The sequence below is a fragment of the Primulina eburnea genome, chromosome 10 (genome assembly GCF_022965805.1).
Source record: "Primulina eburnea isolate SZY01 chromosome 10, ASM2296580v1, whole genome shotgun sequence".
NCBI lineage: Eukaryota > Viridiplantae > Streptophyta > Magnoliopsida > Lamiales > Gesneriaceae > Primulina > Primulina eburnea.
In genome coordinates, this window is record NC_133110.1 from 1227105 (window position 1) to 1244875 (window position 17771).

At 38.5% G+C, this 17771-nt stretch overlaps 3 protein-coding genes across 3 annotated transcripts; all 3 read left to right on the plus strand.

Moving 5' to 3' along the window:
- The first annotated feature begins 1185 nt into the window (after nucleotides 1–1185).
- On the plus strand, nucleotides 1186–2493 carry LOC140803649 (uncharacterized). The gene has a single exon (XM_073159551.1). The coding sequence runs from the start codon at nucleotides 1186–1188 to the stop codon at nucleotides 2491–2493; it is 1308 nt and encodes a 435-aa protein (XP_073015652.1).
- A 6372-nt stretch (nucleotides 2494–8865) lies between these two features.
- LOC140842297 (pectinesterase-like) lies at nucleotides 8866–12098 on the plus strand. The gene is made up of 2 exons (XM_073210076.1): nucleotides 8866–9841; nucleotides 11198–12098. The coding sequence occupies exons 1-2, from the start codon at nucleotides 8902–8904 to the stop codon at nucleotides 11896–11898; spliced, it is 1641 nt and encodes a 546-aa protein (XP_073066177.1). The 5' UTR covers nucleotides 8866–8901; the 3' UTR covers nucleotides 11899–12098.
- A 2073-nt stretch (nucleotides 12099–14171) lies between these two features.
- On the plus strand, nucleotides 14172–17076 carry LOC140842298 (endoglucanase 17-like). The gene is made up of 8 exons (XM_073210078.1): nucleotides 14172–14609; nucleotides 14822–15028; nucleotides 15171–15371; nucleotides 15459–15551; nucleotides 15679–15840; nucleotides 15949–16060; nucleotides 16151–16314; nucleotides 16437–17076. The coding sequence occupies exons 1-8, from the start codon at nucleotides 14340–14342 to the stop codon at nucleotides 16767–16769; spliced, it is 1542 nt and encodes a 513-aa protein (XP_073066179.1). The 5' UTR covers nucleotides 14172–14339; the 3' UTR covers nucleotides 16770–17076.
- The last annotated feature ends 695 nt before the right edge of the window (nucleotides 17077–17771 follow it).

Consider the following 17771-nt stretch of genomic DNA (forward strand, 5'->3'; position numbering starts at 1 on the left):
GTGCACTTAGTTATCTAAGGAATTCCCAATAAATCACTTGGCGAGCCATCGTCCAATGAACAATTAGCCAATACCCGCGGTAAAAACTTCCCAGGCGGAAAAGTACCTCAGAGGCACCCGGGTGGAAAATACCCGGGAAAGAGACACGTTCTCTCCCTGACAAACACGTCTTCCGGACATCGCGGAGCCCATCCTCCCACACTCCATGACCAAGTCCACTCCCAGTACATGGCCCACTATTTTGCAACGTGGCCCATGACCCCAAGTCATGGACCACCATCCGAGCTTTGCGGGCAAGTTATCTACCAACTTCATCTATAAGTACCCTCCGTTGGGATTTCACAGAGGTATCGACTCTTCTCTGAATACTCACAAGCACTCACAAATATTCTTACTTTCTTCCTCAGTTTTCCTTTGCGTACATCACTGACTTGAGCGTCGGAGTGGATACGCCGGAACAACTTCCGGCGCCCTTCCCCCCCTTTTTACGTTCTGTGATTTCAGGATTAATACATAGGTCATCCCGGGCGTTGGTTCTCAGGCTATAGGGAACTCAAACTTCCCGGACCACCGGTCATTCATTATAGAAAATTCCAACCGCACAGATATTCAAACACCAGACTTGGCAGATTGCACATCCGGCTATTACCCGATTTGCGCGGTCGACATCATTGGCGCCGTCTGTGGGAAACTGTAGCTAAAGACGTAGATATGGTTACCACTCGTAAAACTACGGGGAACCACTCTGGTCCTCAAAATCCGGAAGGAGGTCAAGAAAATTCATTGCCCAGTCACCTCCCAGAGGAGTTGGCTCAGTTGATAGCTGCTGCGGTCCAAAAAGCCCTCGCAGAAAGGGGCCTACCTGAACCCAGCCACTCAAAGGAAAATGAGGCAATGGGAGAGTCTCCTCTTGAAAAAGAAAGAGACAGGGAAGAGAATTCCCAGGCGTTTTCCAAAGCTCCTACCTTTGTTATGGTCCAGGAGCTAGAAGATTTGAAGAAGAAAGTGAAAGAGTTGTAAGCTAAAGCAGGGTCATCTCAGGTTTCAACCCCGGCTGCTTCCCAGGGATACCCTTTCTCCCTGGAGATTGTGAGTGAGCCCCTCCCAGCTCATTTCAAAGCTACCAAAATACGGGAGTATGATGGAAACTCAGACCCTGACGAGCATCTCACCCGATTTGAGAATATGGCCATGTTACATTGCTACTCTGACAAAATCAAGTGCAAGGTGTTCCTCACCACCCTAGTGGACTCTGCCCAGAGGTGGTTCGAAAAGTTGAAACCCCGGAGCATACAATCTTTTGCAGGTTTCAAAGACACTTTCTTGCACCACTTTAGCAGCAGCAAGAGGTATAAGAAGACTGCCTTTAGCTTGTTCGAGGTAAAGCAATCAGGTGATGAATCTCTTCGGGCGTACATTCGCCGGTTCAATAAAGCATCCCTGGAGGTGCCGGCTTGTGCTCCTGAAACCAAAACTACAGCGTTCACTCAGGGACTCAAGGAGGGAGATTTTTTCAGGTCTTTGGTGAAGAAGCAGCCCGAGAATTTTGAGGATCTGCTGTCCCGAGCAGAAAAGTACATAAACATGGAGGAAGCGCAACGGCAGAAGAGGGAATCCACCCGCCGAGAAAGAAATGATCGAGTCGGGAAAGTTGAGGACAACGCCCGGGGAAATAATCTCGGGCGTTTCTCTAGATACACCCCCATGAAGCCGCACCGGGGTGAAGGAGTCCATCTTTGCAGCGGCGATCAGGGACCCAAATTATATCGGTCACCTCCAAGCCTGCCACACACTCCCAAGAGGTGCTCCTATCATGGAGAATGTGCTCATAGCACAAGTGAGTGCCGAAGACTGAAACGGGCCCCTTCCCAGTCGGGCCCCGGGGAGCAGACACAGTTAACAAAGAAGCCCCGGGGGCTCCCGTGGGTAAATAAAGATGCAGGGTACAAGCCGGGGGACAAAGGCCAGGTCAGACAAGAAAAGAAAGATAATACCGGTCAAACGTCTCGTGGTCGGGAAAACAGGGACGGAGGAGGGTCGCCCACCCTTGGGGTGATTAAAATGATCTCGAGGGGATCAACGGATGGAGATTCCAACCGGGCCAGGAAAGCACATTCCCGACAAGAGAGTTTTGGAGTGGAGGATGTAGGGAGGGATGAGGGGCCGGTGATCAGCTTTGGTCCCCGGGATCTTCAGGGAGTCAGCCTCCCACACAATGATGCCTTGGTCATCCAAGCGAAGGTGGCAAATTATGACATTCGTCGGGTTTTCATCGATTCGGGAAGCTCGGTGAACATTATTTTCCAGGAGGTCCTGGACCAGATGAATTTGGAGGGCTACCAGTTGCAGACAGTGGATTCGCTTGAACTTGGCATATTGAAAGTGTTGTTTTTACCGCACCTGCATTTGCTTATTTATAGGCAAAGGGTACTGAATACGGGGGAAGTCGAAGAGTTCCCGACCATACCAAACGACTGCGCATTTATGCAGTAAAAAAGTTAATCACAGCCGTTGGTGTAAGAATACGTGTATGGTCAGCAACCGCCTCGTAAATTGGTCCGAGTAATCAAAGGGACATGAGCCAATATCAATGCCGCAGTGTCATCATTGCCTCGGGGAATGAGGAGACCCCCGGCACGATTTTCGTGTCGAAAATCAGGGTTGTGTATGATTGCGATACTATACCATAGGTCGGGAAGTCTTAGGTTACCGACATTTTGTGAAGCCCGGGAAGCATAAGTCCTCGGTATTTTACGAGGCCCGAGAGACACGAGGCTCAGGCGTGTCATTCACAGCCCGAGAAGCACGAGGTCCCGACGTTTGTATTAATGTCTCGGGAGGTATTAAGTGCAGGGGTCCTGGTAAGTCATTTCATCAAATAATACAATCCGTGATGCACGTGTTAATTAATAGGTTTAAAATCGTCGTCTCCGGGCAATGATAGAGAAGGAAAATGAGATAAAATTTTTATTTAACCGTGTACATTGGCACGTATTACATCATCATATTTCTCTTCTACAACAATTATGCGTATCTTCAACCAAGCAGACAGCGGGGGAGTGGAGCCTTGCATGAAGCTGGGAGAATCGAGAATGTTCTTCAAGAGCTTCAATTCTTTCCGAAGCATCAGCTGATATACATGGCCATCCGTGAAGATGTCCACCCACTCAGCTATGTGTAGTTGTTTGCGCATTTTCTTTAGTTTGAGTACCAGGGTAGGGGTGATGGTCTCCTCATAATCATAGAGAAGTTTCAGTTCTTGAAGCTCTTCCCAATAGCCGAGAACTTCGTTAAGAACTTCGTCTTCTATGATGGATTTTTGGACTTCAAGGTTGGGCTCCCTCAGGGCCTCAGCCATCCATGGGGTTCTTGAGCTGCTTGCACCGGTCATATCTATTGAAGTAATCAGCAAGGGATAGTGGAAGGGTTGGAGGATACTATATAGGGAGGAGAAGTGTATCACAATCGTTGCTTCTCGAATATATCAACGGTTGAGATGAGTATTGGAAGTTGCACCGAGCAGGCGAAAAGACAGGCGTAAGTATCGAGATATCATAACAGTCTTCGAAACACGAAACATTGCGGATAAGTTTGAATTTTAGGGCTTACGACAGCATCAGCAATAATATCCACATCTGTAGAATTCTAAAAGATTCCGCTATCACCAGGAGAACTGTTTTTTACTGATCGGGACAGCGAGACAGACTCTAGCCCGACTTTTTTAGGCGGGAGTGGTGATGCCCCAAGGGAGCCCGGGCCCGGGTACAGACCCTGACCCGAGAGGTTCTCGAACTCGGGCAAGATCAGAGCAGAGAGAAAATATCAAAGTGCAATTACTTTCAGTAAGCCGGGGTGAAAAACAGGATCCCGGATCTTCAGACGCCCGGCAAGTTGTGCACTTAGTTATCTGAGGAATTCCCAATAAATCACTTGGCGAGCCATCGTCCAATGAACAATTAGCCAATACCCGGGGTAAAAACTTCCCAGGCGGAAAAGTACCTCAGAGGCACCCGGGTGGAAAATACCCGGGAAAGAGACACGTTCTCTCCCTGACAAACACGTCTTCCGGACATCGCGGAGCCCATCCTCCCACACTCCATGACCAAGTCCACTCCCAGTACATGGCCCACTATTTTGCAACGTGGCCCATGACCCCAAGTCATGGACCACCATCCGAGTTTTGCGGGCAAGTTATCTACCAACTTCATCTATAAGTACCCTCCGTTGGGATTTCACAGAGGTATCGACTCTTCTCTGAATACTCACAAGCACTCACAAATATTCTTACTTTCTTCCTCAGTTTTCTTTTGCGTACATCACTGACTTGAGCGTCGGAGTGGATACGCCGGAACAACTTCCGGCGCCCTTCCCCCCCCTTTTTACGTTCTGTGATTTCAGGATTAATACCCAGGTCATCCCGGGCGTTGGTTCTCAGGCTATAGGGAACTCAATCTTCCCGGACCACCGGTCATTCATTATAGAAAATTCCAACCGCACAGATATTCAAACAACAGACTTGGCAGATTGCACATCCGGCTATTACCCGATTTGCCCGGTCGACATCATTAATAATTGCAATTAGCATCATCATTAAATTGTAAAAAAATAATAATTCTCTCGAATCTGACAAAAAAAATTACTTGATATTATACACTAAAAAACCCCAAAAGATGGATTAATATACATACATTCCCATGCAAATACAACAAATTAAATGGGACGGAAATGAATCACATGTATTGCGGTAGCTGCAAAGAATAAAAAATAAATTATTTTCAATTAAATAATTAAAGGGAAATCGTCTTTTGTTCATGGGAGTTTCCTTTATTTTGATTTTGATAATTTATTTTATCAAATTTCAGTTTTAGTCTTTTATATATATTTCGATTATTAGCAATTTTATACATTTGTCATCGAAATTGATGATATTATACTAAACAAGTTAGTGTCGCATTGATGTTATACACGCTAGAAAGGATTGAAATTGTCAAAATAATAATAATAGACATAGCAAATGAAAAAAAAATGATAAAAAAATACATATAAGAAAAAAATTAAATTTTCCTTATTTTAATCAGAACGGCTTATCTTTTTTTCCCCTCTGAAAGACTATCTTTATTGGATAATAGGAAATAATATATGGGAGAGAAAGTAAAAAACCTTCCAAAATATGAACCATATAATCTTCAAGCATGAGCACAAAATAATTAAGGTCACTCTATCCGATCTAGCAGACTTTTAATATGAATGGCATATCTAATTTTAACCAATTTAGTTCAAGCTAATGATCCATTTTTTTTTTCGAAAACGAGGCTGAGATTTCCTCTATAGCCGTTTCTAACGTTCAACTTTGACTAATTGCAAATTTCGATAATTTATTTATCACTCTTGTATGAGTTAGAGATTTAGTGCGCATGGAAATAGACCCTGAAATTCAATCGTATGACACTAGCCAGGGGAGAATATAAACCCTGAAATTCAATTTTGTGGAAATAAACCCTGAAATTTACTCTTGCAAAACTGCAGTCTGTACGCGCGGAAGCCGAACCCGAATCAACAGAACATTTTCACCGCTCAGGGAAGAGAAGGCCGAATAAGAACACCGGGATTTCGATCCAATATGGCAAATTTGCGGCCGCGGCGGATTTGCTCATGACTACATTGCAACTGAACTAAACTTAGCCCGCTCCTGTCACGGTATATATGTGCTCTTTATTCTATTCTCATTTGGTAAATACATGTCACTCTTTATTCTTCTGCTCGAGTGGTAAACATGTATGAACCTTTTTGGAAGGTATTGTATCAAACACATCATTGTACTTTCTTGGTGATTATTTTGTAAGTGTCGAATTGTGCATCTTTGGATGAGCTGGAAGTGTTTTGTGTGTGGTTTGGGCTACGTGGAAAGAACTTTCTGTCGGGAAACATGAGTCAGAGAAGTCTAAGCAAACCATTCGAGCAGATAGGGCTTCCAACTTGCTATTGGAATTTCAAATTGCTACCAAGAAACTAATGCAACCAGATCTAATTCAAGACTCCAGTATGTGCCACAAATGGAAAAAGTCCTCGTTTGGACAGTTTAGATTGGATGTAGATGCGGGGTTTAATGATATTAAGGACTGGTTAATTTACAACAAAAGGTATTATTCGGGATCATCGGAGAAAAATAGTAGCTGCTATAGCTCAACGAATTCCCAATCCAGGTTTGGCTTTTAGAGGTGAGTTAATTGCCATTCTCCTGTGAACGCACCTATGCAAACAACTTGGTATTTTTAATGTGGCGGTGTATTTGGATTATTTAGAGGCAATCCGAGCAGTGAGTGCAACTGTGGAGTTCTTTGGCCCAGAGCTATTGGTACTGATCAATCAAATTAAATATGTTCTCTTGGAGCATGACTTTTTAGGATTTCATCATCCGAGAAGACTTGCTAACCGAGCAACACGTAAACTAGCTAGATTCGCTGCTTCAATTCCTCATAACGTGGATAAATTCTTTTGTCATGTTAGCATTACATTAATTAGTATCAGACACGAAAAAAAACTAAAAATAAAATAACAAATATTATTCAAAGATAACATGTTAAAAGTAAAATTTATCAACGTACGTACAAAACTAAAATCTTAAAACGACAAACACGTAATTGATTTACATCAACATATGATATTCCTTTGTAAGTATGAAACTTAATTACCAGACAATCGAGGCCAATTCTCCTAATGCTCAGCAAACCTAATGATGTCATACGTTAATTGTTAAACATATCACATTATTATAATGTTTTTGGCCCGAGATTCTAAACTCTTGAAAGTAAAACTTATTTTTGCTTGATTCGATCGACTATATTTAACGGGTCTTGCTAAATATATTGTTATTGAATAAATGGTTTACACAGCCAGCACGAGGAATTCAGTATTTCCGCCGCTTTCTCCGATCGACTTGATCACTATATATTAATTCATTACAGCTTGTTAACAGCATGCATGCATGCATGAACACAATATAAGTTTTTGAATGAATTGAATTACAAGACGGTCTCACGGATATAAAATATGAGTACACTAGACTTTCGAAATTAATTTAATTATTTACTACCAAAATTTTATGTTCGAAATTATTTATTTAGTAAATAACGAAAATAAATTCTGGATAGGAGATTTCGGATATTGTTGTTTGATATTGTGATACTGTATTGATTATAAACGTACTAAAAAAATTTGATTAGACGACTAGATTGGATCTTATTAATAATAAAATATTTTGGATCCTCGTGTTGCTGCACCATGTTCTCGACTTATTTAATGCATCCGATCAGATTAATTCTCGATGCTAAAAAAAAAAAAAAGCAGATCACAATTGTTTATGTTGGTTGTGTGATAGTCCGACCCCTTGAGAATTTAATTTTGGCAAATCTTGAACATCTTTCGGCTTGTGCATGGTGATCTATATTTCATTTTTTTTAATTTTGTAATTGTAAATTGATTTAATCGATAATAATTAATTATATATATATATATATATATATATATATATATATATATATATATATATATATATATATATATATATATACGCACAATAATTTTTATTTTCAAGACAATTAGTGACTTCAAAAATGACGGATGAAAGCGATCCCTCCCAAGTTTATAATGTTCAACTCTGACTAATTGCAAATTTCGATGTATAATATATTTATTGCTCTTGCAAAGGTTGAAATTTCCTTATATATATTACATTATTGAAACCGAGTAGAGACGACTATTAAATGCACATGGAAATAGAAACCTGAAAAGATAATCAAAATAAAATAATAAAGAAACGAATTTATTATTCAATTTCAACGGTAGAAAGTTAATGCTTATTTAAAAAAACAAGTTAATGCTAAGTAATTAAACAAATTTCTTTTCATCAGATCCGCAAATTTGTGGTCAAAATTATTTAGTATACGGGCTGAAACACGTTTTAGGCCAAATTTATCATATGATTATGTATTAATATAATAATAATAATAATCTATATTTAATGTAGCGTCATACATACTAGAATTTTCTCTAATTTTAAAATATCTCGATTGTATATTTTTACATGATAAAATATGGAGTTGACTATTTGGTATATTTAATTTAAATGAATAAAGAAGTGAAAAGATGAAATTTGTCGATCTACGTCCATTTTACAAAGCATTCCATATTTTATACTGAAACAAAAAAATTTACGACCATTGGTTATCATCAAAGTGCATTTGAAGTCGTTATCGAGCTTATCCTATTTGGTATGCGATAAGAATAGGTTTCTCGTCAAACAGTTTTACAGATTTATATTAGTGAAATTAGTCCATCTGGTACATATATGGAATCAAAAATAATATTTTTGACATAAAAAAATAATATTTTTTCATAAGTTGGGATCAAATGAGAAAATTTGTTATACAACGTGTTACATATTTCAATTTCATAATATGACGTCCTATCTTCTATAGATTTTTTGAAAAAAAAATTATAAGAAGCACAATCTATTTTGTGCAAAATGTGAATGTCATGGAAGAAAAAAATTAAAGAAAATTATAAATTAAATTTTCCCGAAACGAGATTTTTATATTCATATCACCTGTATTTTGTGAATTGGATACTTAAATATTTTATAAGTGTAAAAATGTAAACATGTAAGACAAAGTAAGTGTAATACGACAAGGGGAGTCAATACCAAAAATCCTTTGTTATACCGTGATGATTAAAATTTAAAAATAGTACATATCGAAAATTTTGGAGAAACAAAAGCTAAATTTTAAATATTTTTTGAAGATTGAGGATCGAATAATTAATACTATTTTTTTAGTATTTAAACTTTAAAGGCCCAAATAATCTCACTCAACTGACCCCTTCAATTTTCAAAGTCCCGAAAGAATGAACTCCAAACTCCTGCCTCTATCGGCCTTTCTAGCATTCTTACTCATCGCACGCCCCGGTATTTCTCAAACTTACTCCGACACCCCAACATGTCAGAATACATCGTACCCCGAGCTATGCGCCAACACCGTCGAGTCCATACCAGACCACCACCGGAAAACGCTCCCCGAAATCATCTCCGCCACTGTAAACGTCTCCATGACGGAGATCAGAGAATCCGCCTCCAACTGCTCTGCCATCCGCCGCAAACTCGCAAAGAAGCTCGAGCCCATTGACCTACGAGCTCTCGACGATTGCCTCCAGCTCTTTTCCAGCACAATCTCCCAGCTGATAAAGGTCCTCGCCGACTTATCCACCAGCAACTCGTCCACTACAAATTACTACGACGACTTGCTGACGCTGCTCAGCGGCGCGATGACGAATCAGGCCACCTGCCTCGACGGGTTCGCACACAGCAAGAACGACACCCGGAAACTCATCGAAGGCAGGGTGAGAAGAATCTCAAAGCACTTCAGCAACTGCCTGGCCATGGTCAAGAAGCTGAAGAAGAGAGAGACAAAGAAAAAACACCCCCGCTCCCTACTGCAGCAGGAGTTCCCTGAGTATGGAACAATAAGAGACGGTTTCCCCACTTGGCTGATCCGAAAAGACCGGAGATTGCTGCAGACTACAACGAACCAAACTCAGGTGAATCTGGTGGTGGCGAAAGACGGCAGCGGCAACTTCACCACCATTAATGCTGCATTAAACGCGACGCCGAGCAACAGCAACACAAGGTTCGTGATATACATAAAAGCTGGAGCGTATTTTGAGTACATCGACATGAGGAGTTCGAAGAAAATGATAATGCTTTTGGGAGATGGAATCGAGAAAACATGGATAAAGGGCAATCGGAGTGTGGTTGATGGATGGACTACCTTCCAATCTTCTACTTTTGGTCAGTTCTTTCTCTCCAGATTAATTATCCTTTCTCATATAATTAATTTCTCATAAGGAAAAAATATAATGAAAATTTAAAGTGTTAATAGGAACCCATTTATGCTACTGTATTCCTTGTAGTTTCTTATGAAAGCATTGAAGCCTGAAGTGCATGTGGAGTGAATGAATCTAATTAATTAATTGCACCACAGCTTTTAAAGTTACGTTATTCAAATTGAACATGAGTAGGTATTGAAGAAACGTTTTAATGGGTTTTATTAGTGAGATAAGTCAACTTTACTCATATTTACGATAAAAGTGATATTTTCGATATAAAAGTCATACTTTTTTATTGATGACCAAAATAAAATATTTGTCTCATAAAATTGACCAGTAAAACGTTCTACGTAAATTTTTGTGATCGAAAATTTACCTCAATTGGAACTGTAAAATCGATTTATGCAACAATTATTTTGTATTTATTGTCGGTTTATAAAAAAATATTGACTCAATTTGTTGTAATAAACGTCTTATAAAACATTTCAATTATCTAAATACTTTTTTTGAATATCATTTAATTACCTAAATACTTGAGTTTGATGTTTTAAAATTCATTTGAAACATATATATTAACTATTTAAAAAGACAACATTATATATATAAACAGAATTTGATCAAGTTATAATTTAATTTATTAAATTTTTAATACTTGTATATATTAATCATGTGTTATATGATCCTACATTGTATATTTTTTTATACCCATGTTTAATCAAAACCAACATACATAATATCGAAATATTAATATATTTTCAACCCCGATAAATTATTGGTAGAAAATTAGGATCCATGTATTTTTAGGTGAGGGAGTCACGTCCATTTAGTGTAGCACTTACCTTGATTTGACCTCGAATGTGTATATTTTGAACTTTAATGAATAATTTGATTAATAAAATTGGGTCTTAAACCGGGTCAAAATGATTATTAAAACATCTTAAAATTTTAACGATAAATATTTGACTATTAATCTATCCTTATTTAATCAACTCAACCAAACACACTCATAGTGTTACGTGGTGACAACATGGACAATTCATATAATTAATAAGCACAATAATTTTTGTGAGATTATCTCACAAGTCAATTTTATGACACAAATTTCTGAGCCAACGTAAATAATGAAAAATATTTATTGCGAATATAGATCGAGCCAACCAGATTCGCACATATGATTCTGCTCATTTGTGTTTCTGCATGCATGCAAGAATTCGTACTTAATTATGTATTTCTCAGACATGAAATTATAATTAATTTCTCAATTCTGTTTTTGCAAATAATTAAATCTCATATCGTTTGATCCCTTTATTTCTTGCAGCTGTAGTCGGAAACGGATTCATAGCCAAAGGCATCAGCTTTGAAAACTACGCCGGCCCAGATAAACACCAAGCCGTAGCCCTCCGCAGTGGCGCCGATTTCTCCGCCTTCTACCAATGCCGCTTCATCGGGTATCAAGACACTCTCTACGTACACTCCCTCAGACAATTCTACCGCGAATGCGACGTTTATGGAACAATCGACTTCATTTTCGGGAACGCCGCGGTCGTCTTGCAAAACTGCAGTTTATACGCCCGGAAGCCGAACCCGAAACAACAGAACGTTTTCACCGCTCAGGGAAGAGAAGACCCGAATCAGAACACCGGGATTTCGATCCATTACGGAAAAGTTGCGGCTGCTGCCGATTTGCTTCCTGTTTTATCACAATTCAGAACATACCTTGGCAGGCCCTGGAAATTATATTCCAGGACTGTCTATATGCTTGCAAAAATGGAAAGCCTTGTGGATCCTGCGGGCTGGTTGCGATGGGATCAGAATTCCTCGGTGAGTTTTCTTTATTATGGAGAATATCAGAATCGGGGACCGGGTTCAAATACGAGTGCTAGAGTGACATGGCCAGGTTACCGGGTTATCACCAATGCGACTGAGGCAGCTGAGTTTGCTCCTGGGAATTTTATTCAGGCGAGTCAATGGGTGCCGGCTACAGGGATTCCGTTCACTACAAATCTGACAGTGAGTTGAGTTTTACGGTGGTTGTTGGATTCCAGTGAATGTGGAATCGTTTTATGGTACGGTTGGCCGGAATTTTATGTCGTCTTATAATGAATTTAGAACAAGACATTATTTTTGTTAACTTTGATTTTGAAGTATGTTCCACTAATTTGTTGTTTTACAATTTTATTTTGCCAACTTGACTGGAATACCAACTAGTCCTTGAATCCTTTCCTTCTTTTCTATACATAAGCCATTTTAAGAGTAAATTAATCTGGTTCATATGGTTGATAGATAAAGCTTTGTACGTTATTTATTATTCGAATTTTCTTCCCAACCGAAGATCAGATTCGGGCAGGAGATCATCTCTACACGAAATAATTCGGCACTGGAATCGACCTTTAAATAAATTGAGCTTATAATTGTAGTAAAAGTTCATTATCAACTCAACATATATATATATATAATGTACTAGAGTGAGTGAGTGATATATAAGTGAACGTTTGATCAAATCAGTCTACATAGAGACCAGCATCTCAGTTTTCTAATATATATTCCCGAATCTCTGGCTGTCATGAGTTAAGTTAAGCCCTTGTGGAGCCGCTCTTCTTGTTTCTATGATCGATGAAAGATACATTTGAGTGCCTGAAGCTGGAATGAGAGCTTTCGGAGACCTTCTCCCGTCTACCTGTTTCATAGCGGCTAACCCGTTGGCCAAAAGACAGACCTAACAGAATGAATGGCTTAAGGCTCTAACCGCTGTGACACACCCAAGAATCTTCCTCTAAGAGCAGTTTGTTTTCTTGCTAATTAACCGCTTGTATGAAATTGTTGGCATATATATAATTATGATCATACTAGACATAAGTAGCTCTAACTCAAACTGTTTCTTTGCTTTGCTTGTATCAATCGAATGATCATCAACCCAATTCAATTATTACAAATGTGAGCCAATTTTCATCCACACAACTTGAATATATTCTTGACAAAATAATCCAATAATTTTCCGATCTTCTCTGAACCACCCCATGTAGTAGTACTGCATAAATACACTAGATTATAAACATCCAATAATCTTTCACGACATAGAAAAGCGGCTCTCTTCCTCCCCCGCACCTCAATGATCTTGTCCAATAACATAATCATGCACAAAAAAAGCTGCCATTTTGATGAAAAATCCAACACATTGTCGAACCAAGAAAGTTTATATATGATTAAAATGGTTTTGGCATGTGATCATACCTCAGAAGAGCACATGATAGTAGGCCCTAATCATTCTAAGCTCTCACTGCCCAATCAGTGTCGGAATCTATCTTGAGAATTATTTTATGCAGACTAGACCCCTTTAGTCTTAGACTATCCAACAGAATATTATATTATTATATACACCATATTATAAAAATTTAAAGATTTTGTGGATGACCACATGAGTTGGATGAGGAATTTTTTACAATTAAGTTTGGAATATAACATCTCGTCCAAAATTTGAGATCTTGACGTCAGATTTTTTATAGCCTACGATTCATTGGCCTCCATGAATTTAATTTTGAAAAACACTTATTAATGAAAAAAAAAATGAATGTGAATACCTTTAATTCTAAGTTGGACTCATATCTGAGAATTATTAGATTCGACCCGGCCCTGACCATCTTCGAAGCTCAAGTCCTCTGATCCGATCCCATGGCAAGTGAATTTCTTGATTAAAGTGCGACTACGCACATGCATGGGCTACTTTGGACGCTTTTTGAGTAATTCACAGAAATAGAATATGCGACTTCCTAGACCCTCCCCATCCTCATGATCACACCCTTTAACCGACAACACGTTATTTCTTACTTGTTCATTTTCAGTTCATGTTGTATGGATATGATCCCATGCTAATATTATAAGATAGATAAATTTTAGACATTATAATATATTATATTGAAAGATACGGTTGCTATACATACTACATACATAGACATATACATATATAGTTTTATAGAAATTGCAATTTAGTTATAATGTGTATCGTAATGTTCTTGATTACTCATCAGATACAATATTTATAGAGAACTTCATATTTTTAATATCGTGAATTACATGTTTTTCAATTTTAATCATGTTAGAAATATCCGAGCATAGTTCCATAGAAATAAATATATGGGCATTCATCGGATTTTCATAGATATCTGGGGTTGAGTTCCTGGAAAATGGGAATGGGGTAATCGTTAACTGGTAAAAGGAAAGAAGATTATTACACGTAACTGCTACTGTCCAATCCAAGGAAACAAAGCCAATTCTCGTGATAAGTCATATTCATTCTTACCGTTGTCAAAGTAACTCCAAATCCAATTAAAAAATAAAAATCATTCTTTTTTCACCCCATAAACCAAACTAAGCACGCTAGTAGGAGCAATAGTCGTATTTTAGCTTTATAAATATACTGGCTGGTGGTTCCTCTGCCAGAGTTGACGATTGGTTGGCACAAAATGGCTTCTTGTTTTCCCTCTTTTTTTGTTACTTCAATTTTCTTCTGCGTTCTGGTTTGCACTCTGCAATTTTTCTGCGATGCTTATTACCCTGTGAGGAACTACCCTTTCGGTGGCCAACGTCACCCTCGCTATGCTTCTCACAATTACAGAGATGCTCTCACGAAATCTATCTTGTTTTTTGAGGGCCAGAGGTCGGGGAGAATCCCCCCTAACCAAAGAATCACATGGAGAAAAAACTCTGGCCTTTCGGATGGTGCTGCAGTGCATGTATGTTTGCTGTTTGTTTCTTCTTGTCTTTCCATCTCAAAATGCGTAGATTTTCTTGGGGTGGTTTTTCTTGTAATGTCTGAAAGGTTCGTTCTTTTAGAGTATTCTGTCTGAATGACGAAAAGTTTGAAATGGGTTTGGTGTATTTTTTGATTATTTTGCGTTGAACTGAAAAGATTTGAGGTGGATTTGGGTTTAAATGTGAAATGCAGGTTGATTTGGTGGGAGGATACTATGACGCAGGGGACAACGTGAAGTTTGGTTTCCCAATGGCCTTCACCACCACTATGCTTTCATGGAGTGTGATTGAATTTGGTGGGCTTATGAAAGGAGAGCTGCAGAATGCCAAAGAAGCCATCCGCTGGGCCACAGATTATCTCCTGAAAGCAACTGCTCATCCAGACACCATTTATGTTCAGGTTTCCTTCTCTTCCTGTTCAACATTCTACATTGTTAGTTACAAAAATGGGAAAAAAGTTTGAGCGAAAATTAAAAAGAAACTGTGGGGTGAAATGAGATTCTTGAGTGATTCTGTACATTGTAATAATGTATTCTTTGCAGGTTGGAGATGCAGGGAAAGATCATGCTTGCTGGGAGAGGCCGGAGGATATGGACACTCCAAGAAGTGTTTTTAAGATTGACAAAAACACTCCAGGCACGGAGGTTGCCGCTGAAACAGCCGCAGCTCTTGCAGCTGCTTCCTTGGTTTTCAGAAAAAGTGACCCTAATTACTCCAAAATTCTTGCCAGAAGGGCAATGGGGGTATAAAATGCTAAGAAATTGTGAATATGTTATCTGCAGTAAGAGTATTGAATCTGATCCACTGTTCTTACATTTGGTTTGTGCTAGGTGTTTGAGTTTGCTGATAAGTACAGAGGTGCCTACAGTAATGGCCTGAGACAATTTGTGTGCCCCTACTACTGTGATTTTTCAGGGTACCAGGTAAAAAGAAAAATCTTTAGCAAGCTCTTTTGCACTAGAACCAATAGTTAATAATTCCTTTCCTCTTCTTAATGTGAGTTGTCAGTGATGAAGTGATTTTTTTTTAATCTATTTGAATGGACTGAAGGATGAGCTACTATGGGGTGCTGCTTGGTTGCATAAAGCTACCAGGAATCCAAATTATCTGAGCTACATTCAAGCCAATGGGCAGACCCTTGGAGCTGATGAATCTGATAGCACATTTGGGTGGGACAACAAGCATGTTGGAGCCAGAATTCTTGTTTCTAAGGTGTCTTTCTTGCAGATTCACGTTTTACTTCCCATAGTTTTTTTATTCCATCCATCCTACATGATCATTTGATTATGTTTACAATATCTTTGTTTCAATTTTCTTCAGGCGTTTCTTGTCCAAAACTTTCAACCTCTCCATGATTACAAAAGCCATGCAGATAACTTCATTTGCTCCGTTTTTCCAGGGACCCCTTATTCCTCTTCTCAGTACACCCCAGGTTCATTTTCTCAACAAAAGCCTACCATTTTCTTGATTTGTGCTTTTGATTAAATCCGTGGTAATTAATGAAATATTTTATGTTTGCTAGGTGGCCTTCTATTCAAGATGAGTGATGGTAACATGCAGTATGTAACATCCACATCTTTCCTTCTTGTGACCTATGCTAAATACCTGACATCTGCTCAAAAAGTCGTCAATTGTGGCGGAACCATTATCTCACCAAATAAGCTGAGAGCATTGGCCAAGAAACAGGTTGTGAAATTTGTCCTGACACTAATTATATTACAACAACAATAATTTAAACTGATGATTAAAGCTTCTGTCCAGTTACATTGTAGTTCTCCTTACATTCTTGACATGTGGAATATGTGTAGGTGGACTACATACTAGGAGACAACCCTTTGAAAATGTCCTACATGGTGGGCTATGGTCCAAGGTATCCTTTAAGGATTCACCACAGGGGATCCTCTCTCCCTTCCATCGCTGCACATCCAACAAAGATTCCATGCTCATCCGGGTTCAGCGTCATGAATTCTCAATCCCCGAACCCGAATATCTTGGTTGGAGCAGTCGTGGGCGGGCCGGATCAAAACGACCGGTTCCCAGATCAACGGTCAGACTACGAGCAATCGGAACCGGCCACTTACATCAATGCACCACTTGTTGGAGCCTTGTCTTATCTTGCACACTCATATGGCCAGATCTAAGGATTAAAAAGCATCAAAATTCTGTGCCAGATTTTCATTTCCCTAGTCTCACATTTATTAAGCATGTGGGGGTCCATTTTTACTACTTAATTATAATTATCACGTTATTTATCAGTACTAATTGTAATATTATAACGTTGTCTCTATCAAAAGTAGTTCGTTTATGTTACAACAGTTTGCAGTGTAAAACTGTGTGGAATGAATGCGACTTTCGTGCCCGAAACGGCGCATTGTCTGATGGGCACGCGAGTCCATGTAATTTATATACATCTTCTGTTCGCATTAGTTACAGAGCTGCTTTTGGGTATGTTGTGTTTTCCATTTTTCTTGCTTTGGGACTTGATGTGTGTGCTTTCCACTGTTCTTGACATAAATTTAGAAATTTAATACTTGTGTACTCTTGAGAAATTTCAAATTGAATATACAAGTTTTAATAACTCTGACATAATATGTAATTTGTATTGTAATGTTACTTATAAGAAAATTAACTAAAATTTTTAAATCAAGTTTCACTTTTTATTATCCTTAAGCTCGTTTATTTTAACCCTTTTGATAAAGTTCATGTGAAAAGTTTCAGTAATTTTATTGTATATAATATAATATTAATGATTCCGCAAGTTTCGCCATACCAAATTAGTGATTATGTTTCCACTGTTGGAAAAGATATAAAGCATTAGGCTTTTTATATTTATTGCTCTTGTAATAGCAATAAATTTATCCAAGCCCGGTATAATTATGGCGTATATATCGTTACTTTTTCTCCAAACATAGTACTCCTTTGACTAGAAAAAGTCTTTGAAAGTCGAAAAAATATTTGGATATGTTTTCCCTTTTCTTTTTCTTTTTCTTTTTCTTTTTCTTTTTTTTTTTTTAAAAAAACCTAAAAATAATGAAGTGAAAAAAGATGACATTTTATGACTTCCTACTTCATCATTTATTTTAAAAATGGTTTTAATCGTATTATCCAAAGAAAAATCGTTTCTTATTAATTTGGTGTGTTTC

Bases quoted from the DNA above. Each gene is read 5' to 3' on its own strand.
- LOC140803649 (XM_073159551.1), top strand. From the start codon at position 1,186: ATGGCCATGTTACATTGCTACTCTGACAAAATCAAGTGCAAGGTGTTC.
- LOC140842297 (XM_073210076.1), top strand. From the start codon at position 8,902: ATGAACTCCAAACTCCTGCCTCTATCGGCCTTTCTAGCATTCTTACTC. The intron at 9,842-11,197 runs GTCAGTTCTTTC...TATTTCTTGCAG, and splicing joins CTTCCAATCTTCTACTTTTG to CTGTAGTCGGAAACGGATTC.
- LOC140842298 (XM_073210078.1), top strand. From the start codon at position 14,340: ATGGCTTCTTGTTTTCCCTCTTTTTTTGTTACTTCAATTTTCTTCTGC. The intron at 15,841-15,948 runs GTGTCTTTCTTG...AATTTTCTTCAG, and splicing joins CCAGAATTCTTGTTTCTAAG to GCGTTTCTTGTCCAAAACTT. The intron at 16,315-16,436 runs GTTGTGAAATTT...GAATATGTGTAG, and splicing joins GAGCATTGGCCAAGAAACAG to GTGGACTACATACTAGGAGA.